This window comes from Xiphophorus hellerii, chromosome 2 (assembly GCF_003331165.1).
Source record: "Xiphophorus hellerii strain 12219 chromosome 2, Xiphophorus_hellerii-4.1, whole genome shotgun sequence".
NCBI classification, from domain to species: domain Eukaryota; kingdom Metazoa; phylum Chordata; class Actinopteri; order Cyprinodontiformes; family Poeciliidae; genus Xiphophorus; species Xiphophorus hellerii.
The window spans coordinates 13,507,960-13,528,686 of NC_045673.1; the positions used below are offsets into that span (position 1 = coordinate 13,507,960).

The 20,727-nt window shown below is 41.8% G+C and overlaps 1 protein-coding gene across 6 annotated transcripts in view; it reads right to left on the bottom strand.

Moving 5' to 3' along the window:
• The window catches only part of LOC116729203 (genetic suppressor element 1-like), a 45,079-nt gene that overhangs the window by 14,683 nt on the left and 9,669 nt on the right, over positions 1–20,727 (bottom strand). For 2 of the 6 annotated variants that reach the window (XM_032577592.1, XM_032577583.1), the window contains exons 2-3: positions 2,677–2,856; positions 1,668–1,867 (exon numbers count right to left, since the gene is read on the bottom strand). In XM_032577592.1, coding sequence (XP_032433483.1) covers positions 1,668–1,867; positions 2,677–2,856 — 380 coding nt within the window. Of the gene's footprint in view, positions 1–1,667; positions 1,868–2,676; positions 2,857–4,392; positions 4,517–4,618; positions 4,767–12,952; positions 13,115–20,727 lie in introns of those variants that run through there. The other 4 variants (XM_032577618.1, XM_032577601.1, XM_032577625.1 and 1 more) reach the window with 4 other exon arrangements.

Here is a 20,727-nt window from a genome sequence, read left to right on the forward strand (position 1 = left end):
AAATCTACTGGAAATGCAAAAGATAAATGATCTGAAGTAATTACTCAACGACTTAAGCTCTACTGGTTATTCAGACTATCGGATTTTGAAAATCCTTGTGTGAAAAGATCTTTGCAGTAATCTGGCTCTAAGGAAGGGAGGAAACTGTCTTTACTGTCTCTGTTCCAACACTTGTTAATGTCTGATGGCACAGCAGGCAACACTGTGGGCATTACCCTCCTAGCGTCCGATCAGACGCGTCTCTTATGCTTCGCTTGCTTTCATAGCAGGCGTCCAGCAACCAAAGGGTGCTCAGATCACTCTTTGTCGACTGTGAGAGTACTCAGCCATAAGAAAAATCTCACAATAACAGTGAGCAAGAAAAATAAATAAATATGCAGGCAGACAAACAGCTGATGTTGACAGAAACAAAGCAAACGGTCATTTCTGCCCAGGTGACCAATCTGAGCTTCAAAGGTGGAATAATTAGCTTGGTGGGGTCCCTGTTGATGAGTCATTAATTTCCCAGCCAGAAAAAGTGTCTCGCTCTCAGGAGCTTCTGGTCATGACGATGTCACTGGTCATGTAGATTCAAGCAACAGATTCACATGACTAATTATAACTAGAACTAATCATAAGATGATTTAAGCTGTCTAGCTATATCAGGAAAAACAAGGTCTGTGTGCATGAGGCTTATCCAGACTTCCGAGGTCTGCAGGTTTACATGGACTGAGTGAAATTATTCCCTACAAACTGGAATACTGGAGGTGACATTCTGCGCATGACCCTGGAAAACAAAATGGGTAAATGTCACATCTTGAGAGGGTCGAGTTCGCTACAGCACAAACGGAGACGAGCTGGCTTGGGACAGCAGTCTGAGCGTTCCTTGACCTCTGATCTCAGAGACGGTCGGCGGGCTTCATAAATGCAGCAACACAACAGACACAATCTGTTTCGTTAGATTGTTTTGCATGCGCGCAGCAAAGTAACTCGTTCTTCCTCCCCTCCACGTCTTTCTCAGCTCTCTGTTTTGCTGCCTCCCTCCTTCCTTTACTCTCCGAAATTCTGAAAGGGAGCCCCAGGCAGGCAGAGCCACAGAGTGCTCTTTGTGGAGGGGGGAAAAAAGAACGCTCTGATCTAGGGGGAAGTGGCTACTGTGGGGGCTAACCTCGGCATTGTGTGAGGGGGCCTGGTTCCCTGCCCCAGCTTAAATACACTCACACACACAGACCTCTCTTCATGCTCTGAGTCTTTGTGGGGAAGGGTCAAGTACACACACACACACATGCACGCCCCCACAGGCCTACACACATACACACACCCTGCAGGAAGCAGAGCACAATAGGTGCTGGGCTCTGTAGCATTTCTCTGTTTCTTTACAAAGCTCTTGTGTTCCTGAAGAAGACAAGGGCTGATTAGTGAGAGGAGAAGGTGGTTTGAAGTGACAGTGAGGTAGGAAAGCATCAAAATGAAGCAGTGAGACAAAAACAAAGTGAAACACAACGAGAAAAATGAAGAAGGGAACGGTGGGACGGCTGTTTTCGACAGCTGGATGTTGACAAGCGCTCGGACTGTTTTTTTTTTAATGGAGGATAAAGTGAGAAGAAATGAAACGTACAGCAGATAAAAACAGATGTCTCATCTCAGACTCGGCTACAACACCAGCAGGCGTTCAGCAAAAAGCTCACCTGTCGGCCGTCAGTCCTCCACTGGCCGTTGCTGGTCTTGGTGGGAGCGATGGTGACCACGGGTGGGTTGCTCGGCACACTGTGGCCCCTGCTCTGGCCCAGGAGGGGCCCTAAAGAGCCCCGCTTCGGGGTGGCGACCGGCGAGGGGTGGCTGGTGCCTGGTGACGACACTGGAGACGATTCACTGCTGAGGGCAGAGACTGGGAGACAGAGAGGAAGGGATCAAAATCAGATCATTGCACAATGAAACTAAATAAATTTGTGTTTGTAGACGACACACGTGTGTCTAACATGAAGGAAGAAAAGGCTTGTTGAAAAAGCCTGGGGTGTGACGCTGCGAAGGGAGGTGTTAAATGTGATAAAGAGAGAGTGTAACAGTCACTGGCATTACTCTGTTCATGTAGCACCACACACACACACACACATACACACACGTTCTGAGGCGGAGGGAGTCAGAGGATGGAGAGGAAGTTGAGCACTGACTTCCCATAATTGGCTGTAATTAGATTGTCATAATTAGGAGATGAATGGAAACAAATGAAGGAGGAGACAGAGAGGAAGAGGTCAGAGTAGGTCAGCTCTAATTCAACACCTTCATTAGGACGTTCTGAAAACTCTGGGATACACTGTGCAGCTCTAGAAAATCATTCCGGCTGAGAGAGTTGGAGAAAGATCAAGACTTTTGGCAGAAAACAAGAAGGCTGAATATATTTTATCAAAGTGTCTCTTCATGCAACTTACTAGATTTTGAAATGCTGACATAAAACGGAAGCACATAGAAACAACTGTTTATAGGATGATAATTATTTTGTCTCTGCAACTCCTAATACTGTACATACTGACTCAGGCTAGAAAGAAGTATTTTGATTGCTGTTCCTTCTTATATTACAGCTCTTTAAAGGAAACTTTAATCAGCCAAAAATGGGCAAGTCCTGTATAAAATTCTGCTTAGGGCCCCATCCAGTTTAGGGCCGGTTCTGGCTTATTGGGGGACCGGACCACCTCTCACCTCGGGGATCTTCGGCCTGCTTGGCCAGTTTACGCAGGGCGGCAGCAAATCCGGAGTTTGCAGACTGGGCAGCTGCGTTCCCATTGGTTAGTGGGCTGAGGGGACTGACTGTGGCCGTGGTGCGAGTTGCTGTGGAGATCATTCCTAATGATGCCGATTTATTGGACTCATGGTTCATACCTGAGGGAAAGAAAGAGACAAGAAGCTTTAAAATGTTGAAAATCACTGAAAAATGTGATGAAACAAGATTTCTCTTTGTTGGAAAAATGATTGTTTTTCTGATCCAAGCTGGTGTCTTAGTCAAACTGAATGACTTTAGCTGCGGCTGACAAGTGTGTAGGAGTGTGTGTGTGTGTGTTTTACTGTCTGTGATCATGATAGAGAGTGCAGCTTCAGCATAGATAGAGTGGAGGGAGTAGAGCTGTGTCAAATAGAGCGCTGACCCTAATAGCAAATCACACACATGAGCGCACACATGTCCGTTTCCTCAAGGGAGCCAGCCGACACATCTTAAGACCCGGGAGCATCCAAACACACACACACCCACACACAAGTCTTATTAAGTACAACTGCATTTTTACACCCTGACACAACACACAAACCTTCACGGACACACACACACACACACACACAACCCCACATCGATCCACCGGACAGTGGGCGAAGCGAGAGACCAGCATGGTTGGAGCTTCCCTTGTTTTCTTCATCTATCCCCACACTGACCCACTAATGTTAATTACAGCTGGAATTACTCCCTCACAACCCCTCCCTCGCCCCCCAGCTCCCCTCCGGACCCCCCCATCCCGTCCCTCTGCCGGCTTCAACCATGACCTCATTACAAACACACAAACACCTTTAAAGCACACACACACACACACATGCAGAAAACCACAAGAAGAACAAACGAAGACCAAAAGCAGCAAACACGCTCATGAAATATTCATATGTGCACACTGAACATGATTATTGAGTGCTCTGCTCAATCCCACTGACAATGCTGGTGAGCAGTGGAGGACAGGCAGGTGTCAGGGCCTCAAAGTAGCAGAGACTTTCATATTTACAGACGCCTGGACGGATCCTGGACTCCACCGTGTGACACGCATGAGCAAATCACTCACAGAAAACTAATAGATGGAGGAAGAGGATGGAGTCTTGAATAAAGTGGACATGAAGTGGAGAAGAAACCTGAGATTTCAGCAAAATAATCAGGATATATTTTGGTATTGATGCATTCTTTCATGCTGCCCAACAGAAAGATCGCACTCTGTAATCTATGCGTTTCTTCTCTGGTAATGACATGTTAAAAAGAAAGGAGGAAGAGGCAAAGAGCGTAAAAAAGCTCAGATCCTGATAAGCTGAGTGTGTGTGCGTGGGGGTGCGTGTGTGTGTGCATCTCTGTCTCTGCTGAGCCCAGCAGTCAAGGGAGAGATGATAAGACACTTTCTATCGACTCCTTCTCTTCCTCCCTCCCTCCTCTCCTCTCCACACTCTCACTCTTTTCCTCCTTTGTCTCCTCTCCTCCTCTTTCGTGTTTATCTCAGCATACTTGAGCTTGTTCAACAAAAGCCAGTGCACATGATCTCCTCTCTGTCCTGTTTCCCTTTTAAAACAATCTTTTTCCTCAGAGGCTGCTCCCTCTGACGTTCCAGCCGTTTTTCACGAGCGCTCACGCTAAAAGTGTCCACATGCACGTAATTCAGACATGCAAACACTCACCCCTGCCTGCCGCTCACTGATCTCCTCCTGCTCGTCGGCTTTCTGCTCCTGTGTGAGACTCTTTCACTCTCCCCCCCTCTCAGCCTTGCAGCTGCTACGTGGTCACGTGACCCCTTTTCTATCTAACCTCTCCTCCTCCTCCTCTCCTTCTACCCTCCCTCCCTCTCAATCTCTCACCCCATCCACTCCATCCAGCCTCTAACTCCTCGCTTTTCTGACAGTTCACCTATCTTTCCGTTTTCTCCACTCAAGCTGATGTTTTCGCTTTCTCTTCTTCCGTCTTTTGCCTTCCTCCCTTTTGGCTCCCACTCCAAGGGGGGTAGAGTGGCAGCGGCGTTGGTGGTGGCTTGGGGGACGGAGAGAGGATGAGTAGAAGGAGGAGGTGAAGGGTGGAGGGTGATGAAGGAGAGGGAGGGTGTGTGATTTGAGCTCTGTGTGTGTGTGTGGTAGTGTTAACCCTCCATCCATCACTCTGTTTTAGTCAGCTATCTGCTTTGGGACTCCGGAGGGGGGTGGAGTTATGTGGGGATCTAGGGTGAGTATATAGAAGGGGTTTACAGAAACCTTTCACCCCTCACCTCTGACCACTGATCCCTCAGCAGGAGAGAGAGAGGAAGAGGAGGAGGTGCAAAAACCCGAGTGGAAATTAAGATGTTTACTGGAATCTCCTTAGAAATTTTTGACCTGGGTTTTCTAACTAAATTTGTTTACTTTTATTATTACTATTATTATTATTATTATTATTGTTATAAACAGATGTGGTTGTATCATTAAATGAATTGCTAGGTATCTTAGTAAAAATATTAAGCGTTTCCCAGTATTAAAGTGTTTTTCCATAGTTGTTCAAACTGTCACCATGTTGTGACAGTATGAGGCAGAAAACATTAAGCTCCTCCACCTCCTTCCTGAGCTGCTGCTGGCACCTGAAGATGTTCACAGCTCCCGACCAAAAACAACCCATCAGAACCAGGAGGAGCGTCTGCTGCCAATCAACGCTGCTCAATGTGCTGATGGCGGAGAAACATCTTACTATTCCAGGAAAAGCATTTATCCGCTGTCATCGGTGGCTACGCTAACTAGCCTTAGCATTAAAGGCAGATTACCAGCTGTAGCCTAGCAGATAACAAGTGAGGGTGAGCATGAAAGTGATTGACAGCGCTAAAACCCTCCTACTGTCTCTGATTGTTGTTTCTGATTGATTGACATATTTCTGCAGTTTGTACTGGAAACACAGATTATCTGTCTTATATTATATTGTCACGGCATAATGATATTTCTAACAAATATGTGAAAAACATTTTCTTTATAGAAGTTAGAGATTTCAACCATTATCTTTTTACTTCACATAGAAAAGCAACAACTGTTCCTACTTAAATATTGATTCTTATTGCGTATCTATAACTTTACAAATGCTAAATTTGTTTTTTTTTTTTTTCTCTGTTTCCAGGAATATTTCTGCCAAATTCATCTTTCTGGAGAGTGAAAAGTGAAACAAAATTCGATTTGACTGGAAAGTTGAAGAACTGGGCTGGAAATGATGGTGCCAAGTTGCAAACACTCTGGTAGCAGGATCAGAAATCCAGAATAGGTTAATTGTCTTGGTGTCAATTACTAATATTGATATAAGACAACAACAATATGCGTGTTTCTTTTTTATGTATTTAAACACAGAAGGAACACGCTCACATACAGAGGATGTAAGCTGCTGTGTGTGATGCTAGTTTAATGAGATCATGAAAGTCATCAGAAGTGCTAATAAATCATTTATACCTATGAATCTAACATTTTACAACTATATTGGACACTGAACCCAGGGTTGCTTATTGGCCTCCGATAAGTTCCAGCTTCATTAAGCGTTGTTTTTCTTATAAGGCTTGGAACCTTGGAAAAAATTACTTCCCGACTAAAAAGAAAATGCACTTTAAAGCAGTAATGCAAAGACTTGAATGGTTTCTCAAAAACAAATTTAGCTCATGTTTTATTTTGACACTATTTATGTTTTCCTCAATTAATGTAACTTCATACACGTATAGTCGAAGTTTGGTAGACTCAGTACCAAGCAAGACAGGTGGTGGAGGAAGTGGAAATGCCAAAAACAAGTTTTATTATTGTATTTTGCTTCATAGGAAGCAACATGTACATGAATGAAGTGGGCCTTTCTGTAATAATTTTAATTAATCTCTGAATAACCTGCCCATGTGAACATATAATAAAAGTTTCAGCTGAAAATCTCTAAATCAGCAGGAAGAGAATGTGTTCAGCAAAATATGTAAGGGCTGCTCTAGACAGGGTCCTGATTGGGTTGCATTTTATGACTTCAAAGACTTTTCAAGGTTAGAAAAGTAAAAATATTAACTGGAAAATGTCACCCAACTGGTAGTTGCAGTGACAAACTGTTTAGTTGACCTACTGAATAATTGGATCTTGCTAAATCGCTTGTTTAGAAAGAACCTAACAACTTCTGTTTATGTGTATAAAATGCAAAGGCATACCTAATGATACTTGCTTATGTTGCTATCAGATGTTAGCCTGGCCACCATGAGCACAACAGCGATGAAATCCCACAGGTTTTCCAACTGGGCAACAGTTACTTTGGTATGAAGTAAATCTGAAACACGAGTTTCAACTTCTGAGTCAAAAATCATTAATCAAAACAGGAAAGAAGATATGAGCCATGCCTTTCTGTGTCCTGTTATCTAGAGAGACACCACAGCTCAGGCGTCCATGCACTTCGATAAGCCACAACATTAAATCACTGGCAAGTAAAGGAAGTAAAATTGCTTTGACATTTGCAAAGAAAAAAACAAAGTTTTTCAGCAAGGTTAGACTGAATTATTTCCACAGTGTATTTGTCTGCTGCAGTTTTTTTTTTGACTCCAGGTGTTTAGCTGAATCTGAACATGACTTTTGCACAGTTACAGTATCTGTGTCACTGGTTTCATGATACACAGCTGGCATGCAGAAGTGAAGCATTGGTGTTTGGTTTTGGTTGTTATTTTTAATTCCCCTTCAGTGCCATGCAAAAGCATTCAAATTCTTTAAATCAATTCGCTTTATATCACAAACTGCTATGCATTTCACTGAGCTTCTATGTGACAGATAATTGTGTGTGGGATAAAATGATAGATGGTTTTCCAGTTTGTCTACAAATGAAAATTGGAAAAGCGTGGAATGCATTTGTATTCCCCCTCTTTACTCAGACTCCCATAAATAAAATGCAGTATATCTAATTACCTTCAGAAGTCACCTAATTAGTGAATGTAGAAAAGCTCTGTGGGTGTGAACACTAGCAAATATACCAGCTGTTGGTGGTACGATGTCACAACCGTCTTCTCAATATTTACCTCTGGGATGTTTATCTGTCATCCAAGAGACGATAAAGCCACTGGTGTTGCTAAAATTATCCCGCCACTACAAACTAGTAAAACTTCCCTGACCTTTGCCAAAATGGAAATTATATCAGGGTGGGCCGCAACGCATCCAAACACAGACACACACACACCTACGCAATCAAATTCAGCTCAGCTTGACGTAAGCGATGCAGGACATGTCAGGGCCTGTGTGTTTAGCGCCTCTCTTTCTGCATCGCTCACTTTCTCTTCTTTTGCGCAAGCACAAAAAACAGGCTGGACTCCAGGGGACGGCATGGACAGCAGGGGGAAGACCTGCTCTGCCTCGTCAGCTCATTAAAGAAAAAGAGAGAGTGTGTGTTGGTGTACGTCGGGGTGTGTGTGGGGGTAGGGGGTGGGGGTGCGTGTGTGTGTGGAGGCAAGTAGGGGGCATTAGTGTGGAAGAAGAGGTTGTAACACCAAATTGACCTAACTGCCATGCCTGAATGTGTGTGTGTTTCTGTCTATGTCAACACTTAGACATTAAATTGATTATCCTTGGTTGTGTTTATGAACAGTTACCTGGTGTAAAGACCAGTAATGAGCCTGCAAAAACACACACACACACACAGTGAAAATATGCTCCATTTAAACTTTAAAACATGTGTTTCTGGAGTTAATGCTAATCACAATAATGGCTACTGTGGCTGCTACAATAGCTGGCAGACTTTTTCAAATTCCCCAACACACACACACACACACACGGGGGAGAGAAAGAGAGTAAGGAAAAATAGCCAAATGTTTTACGGCCTCTTAAACTTGTCTGTAATAGCAGTCAGAGTGGCGTCAACACAGCGGTCTCTGGGGTTCCTCCAGGGGCTGCTAAATGGCTTTAGTAGCTGCAGTCACTCTGCAGCTCGCACAGAAACACTTAACACATCCTTACAACCCATAAACAACCAACACACACACTGAGATTCTCACACACCCGAAGCATCGAGTCTACTTAGAAATTCAGGGGGAAAAAAAACAACGCAGCTGAAGACGCACACACACACATATATTAATGCATGGCTGTCTGCACACACACATATATTAATGCATGTGCTGTCTGCACACAAACAATTAGCTGACTCAGGATTCAGGCTTTTCTTTTCTTTCTTTTTGTGCGTCAGAAAACGTATGCATGTGACCCCTCGGGACCAAACAGCCAGCGTGCATTTATAGTTCTGGGATAAATGGAGCAGAAAAACCACATACTGTAATAATCAACACTCCCAGTAAGAAAGAGGCAGCAGCAGCAGAAGAATCAAACTGTAACCAAAGGATCTCTCAGTAGGGAACAAATGCAGGCTATCAGTAAACAAAAAAGCCTCCTTATTTTTTCTCTTCTCTTCTTTTTTTCCCTCCCATTCACCTCCTCCTGTCTGCAGGGCATTGTTCCTCTTTCGGTGACCCCCCACCCCCTCCATCTTTGTTTCTCTAATCAGTGTACATGTCTTCAAGCATCTTGTCACTGGCCATCAGATGTAGAACCAGGACATAAATAGCAGCAGCTCTGGGATGGCACACATTTTTCTGTATCTGTCAGTGTCATCGTTTCTTGTGCCTCGTCATTTCCTCCCCTCCCGTCTGTGAAACCACTCAGTCTCTAGCAGCATTTGCCCCCTTCTTTTTTTTTTCTGTCATCAATCTCCTGTGCAATCTGTGACTCAGTCTCAACTCTCTGATATGAAGGTGATGCAAAAAGATAACACAGTCTGAGGCAAGCCAGCCCCACTCTGTCACTCTGACTTCAGCCTATGGAGGTTTTTCTTTTTATTCTTTTGAATTTGAAACTGGAGGAGTGTTTACAGTAAGGGGTGGGGTAGGTGGGGGGTGATGTCAGACAGTTAAACAGCCTCGGCTCACCAGGTGTTGACATCGCTGCGGCTAGACCCCGACCATCTGAACAAACACGAACGATGTGTGCTGACACACAGATAGCAGATGCACGCAACCTTTACCATCGTAGCAGGTGCTGGGTAAGTGTGAAGTACAGTGTGTAACCGAGATGTGTGCTATAAAAAAAAAAACTCCTGAAAGAATAATAACTGGAGGGATCGTTCAGAGATTAAAGGATTGCCTAATCTGTATCGGACTACAGATTAGGCCAAAGAAGTGCAGTTTTAGCAGCTGTTCCATTCACCACCTCTCTTTTATACTTGATTCTGACTGCTTGTTGTATAAGCTGCAGAACAATCCCAGATGGTCTTTAAATCAGATTAAGTACTCAGATAGCTTCCAGGATTAAGAATCTATCTTCTTGATTAATCATTGGAAAATAATGAAAGACTAATAAGAAAGTTTTAGAAATTTTGTCTCAAATGCCTTGGAACCTTTCCACATTTTGTTCTGCTATCTTCAAAAACTTTTATGTTTGTTATTCTGTTTTTTTTTGTGATAGACCGACACAAGGTAGTCCATAACTGGGACATGGGAGGAAAGTTATATGAGTTTAATTTGTAGTCCTGAAACAGAAAAGGTGTGGAAAAACTGAAAATTTACCAAGACATAGCTGAACAACAAAACTGAAAGTCCGAACAAGATCAATAAACCAGAAAAGAAGCCAAAAAGGTTTACGGAGAAGTTGCAGAAATCTGTGCTCAGGCAGGAGAGGACAATGATTATTAATACACTCCACAAATTTGGCCTTTGTGGAAAAGCGACAAAAAGAAAATTACTGTAAGAAAAATCTTTCAAAGAAGTTCGTTGCCACAAGCAACAAAGGAGCAATGAATAAAAACGGAAGATAGATGAAACTTTAAATAAGCTTTTTTTTTTAGCAGAAAACTAACTCTGCAGCACGATGTTGGCAGCATCATGCTGTGAGAATGTGGGGACAGTAAAGGACAGTAATGCTAGTGAAGTCTGATGAGAAAATGGTTGAAGATAAAAACGTCAATCCTGGAAGAAAACGTGAGAGGCTTATAGCAGGACAACGACCCCAAACAAACAACCAGAGATATAAAGGAATTATTCAGACCATAGAATAATTATGTGTGTAAATGGAATAGTTAAAGTCCAAACCTAAAATTAACAACTAATAATTTACAGCAAGACTTAGAAAAAATTATTAATTTTTCCCACTTCATAATTATGCACATTTTTTGTTGATTTATTATATTTTTTAAAATCCAGAAAAATACATTGAAATTTGTGACAACACATGAAAAAATTTATTTGGTAGAGAATATTTTTGTAAAACACTCAAATGACTCTGTTGGTCACTTCAAAATGGATTTTTATTTTCTATTGTGGGGTGAAGTTTGAGAAATTCAGTGGAAAAGGTAAAGGGAATAAAAAATATATAATTTACTATTTTTTTACTCCTCTACAGAAAGGAGTAAAAAAAAAAACTTAAAACTCTTGGTCACATAAAAACATGATAGATTTTCATGAAGATAGGTCGAATATTTAAAAGTTAGGTCATGTTTTTAATGTGTCAGTTTTTACCCTACATATATCACCTTTGCATCATTTTAAATGTGCTTAAATATTCTTTAAAATTAAATTGTTGCATGTCAACTGATCACAATAAAAAGCAGCGATCAAGCATGTCTAACTATGTTCATAACTTCTACTGTGAAAAGGACTGACATGAATAAAAAAAAAAACATATTTCAACATTTAGCTCACATTTTGTAAGTGAGGAGATAAAGACGGTGAGGTGAATCTGAAGCCATCAGTTTACAGCCACTATATGAGAAGGAGGTAATTAAAGAGATTGGAGGTTTACACAGTAACCCCTGCTGAGCAGCTGGTCTATGGTAGGTCAGGAGCAGCACATGGTGCATGGTGTGTGTCGGCGTGCGAGGGTGTGTGTGTGTGTGTGTGTTGAGCTCCACCTGCGGGCTGTGTACACACACAAAAGCAACGGGATCCGCTTGACTGCTGCTGATGCGCCCGCCGGCATCTATCTCAGCCAAACAATACAGTTGCTGTTAAAGGTCCCGGATTAAAGAGCAACTCCTCTGTCTCCCAGGGGTGCTGGGAGACAAACCATCAGGAGGAAACTGCAGGCTGACACACACACACACACACACACACACACACATAGCATGCATTTGTATACTCCTGAGCAAACAGGTGCGGTGTTTAATCACTGGCAAGTTTGACTAGAACAAGAAGCCACACAACAAGGAAGCACCTCAAACACCTTTATGATCCCAAATCTCGCTGCTGTGCCAAGTCACACAATTAACTGTCCCTTACAGGAAGTGGATCATTCAGACTTAAAAATAAGAGCATGAATGCTCTTTGTGCACTTTCACATAGATTTATAAGATTACAGCTGGCTTGCTTGTTTAGTGGAAAACAATACCTCAGAATGGTCGCCATATTGTGAGTGGCAAGATAGTCTTAAAATGAGATTGATGATGCAGTTGGAAACTGGGATTTCCGGATAAAGAGACATTATACAGTTTAAGCTCAGTTAATATTAGATGAGTTAGGTTTGTGTATAAAACTATGTGTTCATTTCACCACAATAAACGTTATTGTGAGATATAATATCAAACAACTGAAAGTTTTTCAAAACTGAAATTAGCTTAAAATGCACTTTAATCCACCTTAGTCTCAAACTGGTTTAAAATCTAAGAGAAAACTGGCGGAATTACAATTACAACTATATTCGTTAACATTTAAAAATATATGTTACTTATTAATTATCTATTGTGAAATTGAGTAGCCCACATTGCTATTCTTTCAACAAAACGCCACGCACAACATGGCGCCGCCGTTAACGTATGATCGGAGCGCTCGTGCAACGTCTACCCTCCCCTCCCGTCTAATGCTTCAGCAGCCCAACGTAGTTTTATTTGAAAAAGCAGACGCCAGAAGCTGCTTTACTCCGGCTGCCTTCACTCTGTCCATCAAGCCGAACCAGTCTGATGACATACTGCTGACTGATTCAATCACACTCACTTTCAGACTTCATGGACTAAAAACAGAGCAAGCTTCACTTCAAACAGTCCGTCTGACGCTAACGAAAAGAGATTATAAACTGAAGATAACACCGCCGAATCATCCAAAGTATAAACAAAAGAAACAGCAAAAGGAGTGAGAAAGTTTGACCAGCTTAATTAATCAGTAGGATTTCAGGAAAAAAGCCGCAAATCGATGAAGCACCTTCTCAGGCACTGATAATTAACAAACGTTTGTGTTGAAACAACAGAAAACACAAAACTCACCACCTCACCGGAAGGAAAACACGCATTTTTTTTTGCGCATATCGCTTAAACAAATGACGGTTCTGTGCGCTGCGATGTACGATTTGATCCCCCGGACGACAGTGTGTGCAGCACACACGGTGAGGAGATGTGGGAAGGAGAGGGGAACTCATTAACTGTCCTCTGAGAGAGAGAGAGAGAGAGAGAGAGAGAGAGAGAGAGAGAAGGGGGGAGGATGGGAGGAAGGAGGAGGAGGAGAGTGAGCACCTGCTCCACTGATGCTCCCTGGAGAGATGGAGGGATGTGGGGAAGGAAGATGTGGGCCCAGACTGCAGATCCCTCACAGCCTGGACATGTTTACTGTCCACTGGAGACAATCAGGTCTGTTCCAGGCAGCTCCTCCTGCTGTTACCGCTGCTTCGGAGAGCTACTAACAGCCATATTTAACTAATTAGCAATAATACCAGTAACAGGCTGCTGCAGCTGCTAATAACCATCCTTACCAACAGTAGAACTATTAATTATTGGATTCTGCTGAAATGTTAAAATCTATGGCAATAGATTCTTCTTTCTCCACTAGGTGGCAAGATCCTCGCCCAGTGGGCATCTTGGCATATTGATCTAACTATATGTGAAAGTAGCATCTTCTTATAAACCCTGAATTTACAGTAAACAAATTAGCAAGTGTTTAATATCTAATCTGTCCAAGTTTTTAAGATTTGGAACAGATTTTACTTTTTATAGGTATGTGTTTGTGTAAAATGAGTGTTGATCTTTTATTCTATGAACTGCTGACATGTCTCTGAAATTCCAAGCAAAAATTTTGTATTTGTTTGCAGAAAATGAGAAATGATCAAAGATGCAGTGCTTTTAGATCCTCAAATGATGCAAAAAAAGAGAGTTTATATTCATTCAGAAACAACAATGCTAATGTTTTAACTCAGAAAGAGTTCAGAAATCATTACATGTTTTGTAAAGTATATACACACAAAACAACTGATGAATTTTGGTGATGATTATACAAATAAGAAAACCTAAAAAGCCTCCGGCTGATCAAGACTCATCTGCAGGGGGGATTTTACCCTTTTCTAAAAGCAGAATACTAAATCAAGGAGGATTGCACCATTAAAGGAACAGTGCAAAAAAAAAAAAGAGTAATGTGAGTATGGTTCAGGCAATGGAGCAAGTTGTCCATTAATTGCAAGGTTGGCAGTTTCTGTGCACACCGTTTACCGAAGAGCCGCTGGGAAAGACGTTTGGGTGAAAGCACCTAGTAAAGCAGTTTGTGCATTTTTTTAAAAAAAGTAATAAAAGAGGTGCTTCATAAGTACTGACCATCCATCATTACAGCTGAAACCGAAACAGCTTTTTGAAAATTAAAACTGTCAGCTTGTCCACATTTTATGTCCATGGCAAGAGGAGGTTGTCAGGGGCAACATGTGGCATAGCAGAAGGCTGTTTGTCTCAATAAAATCACCAGGTTTCCCAACCACAAACCACACAACTTTAGTACATGCATTATTCCTTTTTCTGCTCTTTTACTGTCTAAATGCTGCAAATAAAAGGCAGCAGATGTTATAACATCTAAAAAAAACAACAACAGAATCTTAGAGTTTCATATCACGTTGGACTACTTGGTGCTTTTGGTACAACACAATAAATATATGCACCTAAAAAACGGAGAAAAGGAGAATATTTAGACAGAATAGAATAGAATAGAAATATCCTTCATTGGGGAAAGTCAAGTGTAACAGCAGAATCAAGTATGTAGGTTCACAGTAAAAAGTTCAAAAAGTATTGTAAGAAATGTGAAATCTATAGAAACAGAAACTAGATTAATAATAGTATACTGTACAGTAAGAATAGTATACTGTTCTTACAATAAGTTATAGCTGAGTGAGTTTCTTTTCAAAGAATGTCATTGTTTTGATGTCTTTTCCCATAATCCACAGCTCCGTCTCTGTCCTCAATGTCCCGATCGTCGTCATTTTGGCTGCACAGTATAAAAATACTGTGCAGTCATCAGAAACAGCATACTCTGATCCAAGGGATGAGAAAAAACAAATGTACATAATGTGCAGTGTTATTATTTTATATTATCTAATGCAAACTTTATCTTGACCATGATGTAAAGAACACATCAAAAACTAAACAAAAAGACAAAGAAGTGGTTAAAAAGCAGCAGATAGGGGGGAAGCTGCAGGTTACTACAGAGAGATGGATGGAGCACTGAAGGGAGATGAGAATTGAGCAGAATTGTGAAGGCCGGGAAGAAACATGAACTGCCAGTAAAAATGTAGCCTAATCATAAAGAAAAAGCAGAAAAATAATCCAACAGTGGATGATATTTTGTTGTATGTTGCGAGTGTTTGGAAAATAAACTTGAAAAACTAAATCCTGCTACTGAAGCATGCATTGGAATCATTAAAGTTTGCAGCTTTAACTATTGTGAGCCTCTGACTGGTGAGAAATATGCAAAGCAGCTCAACCTATCACAGTCAAAAAATGTGGTGGATTTTTCATCAGCAGGCACAATATCACAACGTCACCTCTAAGGGACACAGCTTTGAGCTATATAGTTACTAAATAAAAGATTTGATCATTTATTCCTACTAAATGATTTGTCTTAAATAGACTTATTTGTTTCAAAAACAGTAAAATTGCTTTCTGTGTGGTGCAGCTGGCACGCAGCTACCACATCTGAGCTTCAGGTCTCAAGCCAGCTGCTTGCTGGGTTTCCTGGGTACATTGTTGGTTAAATGCTGAATAACTGCAACATTTGCACTCTTTGTTGTGTTCATTATCTGTATCTCAACACCAACTGCCAATTAAAGCAAGAAAAACAAAAAAAAAAACAGGGAAAAACTATGCCTGGTTCTTGCATCTGGAGCAGAGAAAGCAAAGCAATGACTTGAAAGAGAATTTCAAGTCAGAAAAGATCAACAAAGATAATTAATTAATAATTCTTTACATGTTTTGTAGGATTTTGTTTCACTAGACAACCCCAAGATAATTTATTTAGTGCAAACCAAACCAGTAGATGCAAAAGCAAAATCTTGTAATCTGATTCATGGGATTGAAAGTCATATTAAGTTGAGGTTTCTAAAATGTATCGAAGTTATCTTTCTTAGGGCAAACAACTTCAGTGAATTTTATGAACAAGAATTGAGTGTACTTGTTTAAATTATGGTAAATTTACTCACAAAGGCACAGGCTCAAGTGTACACATACAGGACAACTAATAATAGGTAAATAACTGGACATTTGATCACTTAGATATACCAATTTTATTTAAATTGGATGGTTTCTGGCTTTAAAGCAGCACCGATTTTAATTTGGTTGTCAGTGCCATTTCTGTTGTTCAAAGTAATTCTGCGTTATAGGAGCTAAAATCTGTTCTAGTTTTTATTTTGGGTCATTGTCCTGTTGGGACACCTAAACGGTTGTTTGTCTCGACAAACCAGTTGTTGAAATAAGGTGAAGAATCTGAAGATATAGTCCTTCACAATTCTGATCAATTCTCATCTCCCTTCAGTGCTCCATCGGGGCTTTCTCACATTGAACTCGATTTCTCTGGTACAACTTCAACCAGGCACGTCTCTCTTCGCAGTGGAGGAAGGTTGAGTAAATTTGAAAACCGCAGCAGAATTAGTAAGTCTATTTTGGAAAAGCTAAATATCCACTTCAAGCAAGCATAAAAATGTTCTTGCAGAATTGAAGAAGTTCTTTTGAATATTGATTTTTCCATCAACCTTTTCTACTGCGATACGCCAAAATGTGCATAAGTGGAAAAATGTCGAAAGCCTCAAACTAATACGATACTCATCCCACACGATAAAATTAAACTGCTGACGCTGAATATAATCACTGTGAAGTCAAATCAAAAATCAGAAAAAAAAAAAAAAAAAAAAAGACATGCGCTCACTATGTTCCACACGGACCTAAAAGAGGGACGGACAATGAAAGAAAAAAAGCGGAAAAGAAATTTACTAAAATGTTCTCACTCTGTTAAGGGAAAATGATCACATTTAAATAAGTTTGGCTTCTTTAGTACAAGACTGTCCCTGGATAACTGGTGAAAATACAAACAAACTATCAGAAGGATAAAGAAATGAACGTTCAGGAGCGTCTCTGTCATTGTGTGCAGTAAGTTCTCTCAGCCCGCTTCATTTACTCTAATATTTCAACACCTCCCCTGGGTCTTCTCTGCCTGTTTCTTTCCTGATTGTTCATCCCTTCATCTCCTCATCCCTCTCTTCACGTCTCCCAAGCAGCTGCTGCTTCACTTTGCAGCTACTTAACAGCTGTTTGGCAGCAATTTGCGCTTCCGAGTGTATATTTCTACCTTGTCCATCCTTCTAGTTCTCGATTTCCCTCACTCTCTCGTTCCCTCCTGTTTCCCCACTTGCTTTCCTGAAACAAACAGCCTTGATGTTCTTCTTCCAGTCCTTCCACACAGATTTGCGAAACACTAATGAAGAAATCCCACGCTAGTATGCATACAAGCCTCAAATTAGTAATAATCACACAGATTAACAGCCCTCGCTTTGGAAGCAGCAGGTTCAGGAGGAAGCGCTGGCAAAGAAAAGGAATAAGCAAGGCCCCTCTATAATCCTCAGATCTCTCTCTCTCTGTGTGTGTCTTGTGTCCAGACCCACACAGGAGAAAAGAGGGGGCGTGAGCGCGTGTGTTTGTGTCTGCAGAGACTTGTGCAGTCTGACATGATTTATGGTTCGGCTGTGCACTGCAGGCAGACACTCTCGGTTTTCTCTGAGGTGGGTGTCTCACCTCCATCCTTTGTGACCCCATACAGGTTGTACATCTTTCTGAGTAAGTGTGTTTGCCAGAGGGGGGAAAAGAGGAAGATAAAGTGTAATATGTGCACGTGCAGGTGCAGGAACCTCTCGACTGAAAATGTGCTTCTCTGTTTGTGTGCAGAGCTGGAGGTGAGAGGCTGCGGAGAGGGTGGTGGGGGGGGGGGTCAAAGCTAGCAGAGGTGTGGGTTATGCTCGGCGAGGTGACTGTAGGATCCCCCATTAAGCAGCGTGTAAAAGAGGCCAAGCACAGAGGCCGTTATGAACTCCAACAGTAATAGCTTCAGGAATCTCACCGCCTCTGGAGACCCGGTCATTAGCCTGCTCCTCTCTCATAAAGCCCTCTATCTATCACACATACACACACACGCCCGCACACACACATTTGTATGCAGACGCAGCCAGACACACCAAACACGCAAGCACATCCACCTCTTGTTCATCTCTGCCGAAGGAGGGAATAATGCAGCAGATATAAGAACAATCCACCAAGACATCCACAGATGTCTTTGGAAAAAGGGGATGCACGTAAACATACACACACACACCCACACACCCGCAGACACACACACACACACACGCAGATGCTCATTTACAAAAGCAGTGAAGCAAAATATCAGCCATGAACCCAAACCCCTGATTATTTAAATATATTCCTCCTCCCCCCATCCCTGGTGTCAAGCCGGGGAGACGCTGAATCCGCCTGTTAGCTGTGGTCAGGTAGGAGATTACAAACAGAAACACTGTCACATACAATCCTGCTGCTGCTGCTGCGTGGCTGGACAAGTAACGTAATAGAAACCAAATACGTCCTTTGCGCTTCCAGTCCCTGTCTGCACACACACCTCGTCTGTGCTGAGATTTAAACGGATGGATCAGGAGCTTTACAGACAGGTTCTGGTAAATGTTTACGAACAGTCAGTATCTTACCTGCAAAAGACACAACTGTGTGAAAAAGTATTTTGAAATCTTTTCGATTTTTTGTTACAGTGGCATGTTTTTTATCACTGGACAAATTTTAATATCCTGAACACACACAAGTTATGATTCATGGGGAAAAAAAGCTATCTTGGTGTGTCACCCCTGCTGGCGTGAGCTGACATAAAGCTTGATTAAAATGGCAATTAGCTTTTTACATCAATGTGGAGGGATTTTGATCCATTCTTCACTGTAGAACTTTTTAATTCGGCCTCATTAGATGGTTTTGAATAATGAATGGCCTGTTTGGTTACTTGTTTAAGTTCAGACCAGATCACTTCAGGATTTTCTTATTTATTTGTTCTTTTATTTTTTGGAAAAAGTCAGAGGTGGACTTTCATTGACCTGCTGAATAACAAAAGGGAAGTTGACATTAAGGTAAACACCTGTCGATTGGACTTTCTCCCTTCAACCAGAGAGGCCCATTGCATCACACTGTCACCACCGTGCTTTATTGTTGGATTGACATGCTGTGCTATTTCATCACTAGATGTAGCAGGGGTCTCTTCAGTCCACAGAAAATCCTCCCAAAAGGTTTACAGCTCATTCAGATGGTTTATTTTTTGGTTAATGTTGTTCTTTTTCAGTAAGTCGTGTTTTTTTCCTTAGATCTGTCCCATGGAGGCCATTTTTGCCTCTTTGTCTGGTTCTTATTGTTGAATCATAAACACCGACTTTGGACCAGTCCGCATTGCTTGGTCTGGATTCTGAATCTCAGAGTAATCTTGGTAGGACAGTCGCTCCTGGAATGGTTCTCTACTCTTAGGTAATGGTTCCAAGCTGAGGGTCACAGGAGTCCAAAATCCACATAAATAACTTTGTAACTCATTCCAGATTGAGAGAAGTCAGTGGCTTTGTCTCTCAACTATTCTTATCCAAATAGATGCAAAGTTGGTTTGGGTAGCTTTTTATTTAATAAATGCAATCGTCATATGCTACCTTTTGTATTTACCCAGGTAATATGTTCTAGTAACAGCACGCGTCATTATCTGAAACATTTAAGTGTGACAAAATGGTAAAACAGCAAAAATCTGTAAGAGAGCAAATATTTTTGACAATACCTGAAAAAGTTGTGTAAAATCCAGATTATACTAGTTCAAGCAAAACCTACTTTATTGATTTTAACACTTTCTTTTCTTTAAGCCTTGATGGCTCTCTGTTAGCTTCAGGTTGTGTAATGATCTGGACTTTTAATAAATGGCAAGAACAGTAAGGTTGTCTAATGTACTGTAGGTAAGATATTAGCTACTTTTACCTTCTAATCAAAAACCCTGAATTGTCCTTTTAATTCTGACACTGAAGAGCAACTGCAAAGGCAGAAAGGGGATGTGTTCGCTCCCTGTCCTGAGGCACTGACACCAAAACACATGCAAAGTGCACAATGGCATCTTCCATCACTATGACCCTTCACACACACACACCCCCACACACACGTGCCCGCACACCCCCACACTCACACACACACGCCCACACACAGGAGGGACTCTCCTGCATGTGAGAATCGGTTTATCCAAACACAGGTATTCACATCCTAAAAGTAAATAACTGGCTTTAACACAGGTCCCTCTAACCCACATAAACATGAATACAGGTAAATCCACACACACGCACGCACGCGCACCCCCGCACACACTCCCCCTGTACGTATAACGCAGAGGGAGTCCTGACAGGAGAGATACCTGGGGGTCAGAGACACTCTGGCAAAGGTAATACTGGAGTCAGTCACTCTGTCCTCAGGCACAACACACACTGAAAACATTACATTTACACACACACACGCCTACATATGATGACGTCCACGTACACACACACATCCCCGCGCACGCACACCCACAGCACTGTAAAGATAAGCCCTAATCCTGTTTATTACCTCCACCCTCTCTTCACTCTCCCTCTCTTTTTCATTTTATCTCCCTCTCTTTATTTTCTCTGTCTCTCCTCTTCAAGCTTGTTTCAGCAGCAGCACCAGCACACCCCCACTCACCCCTGCACACACACCATTAT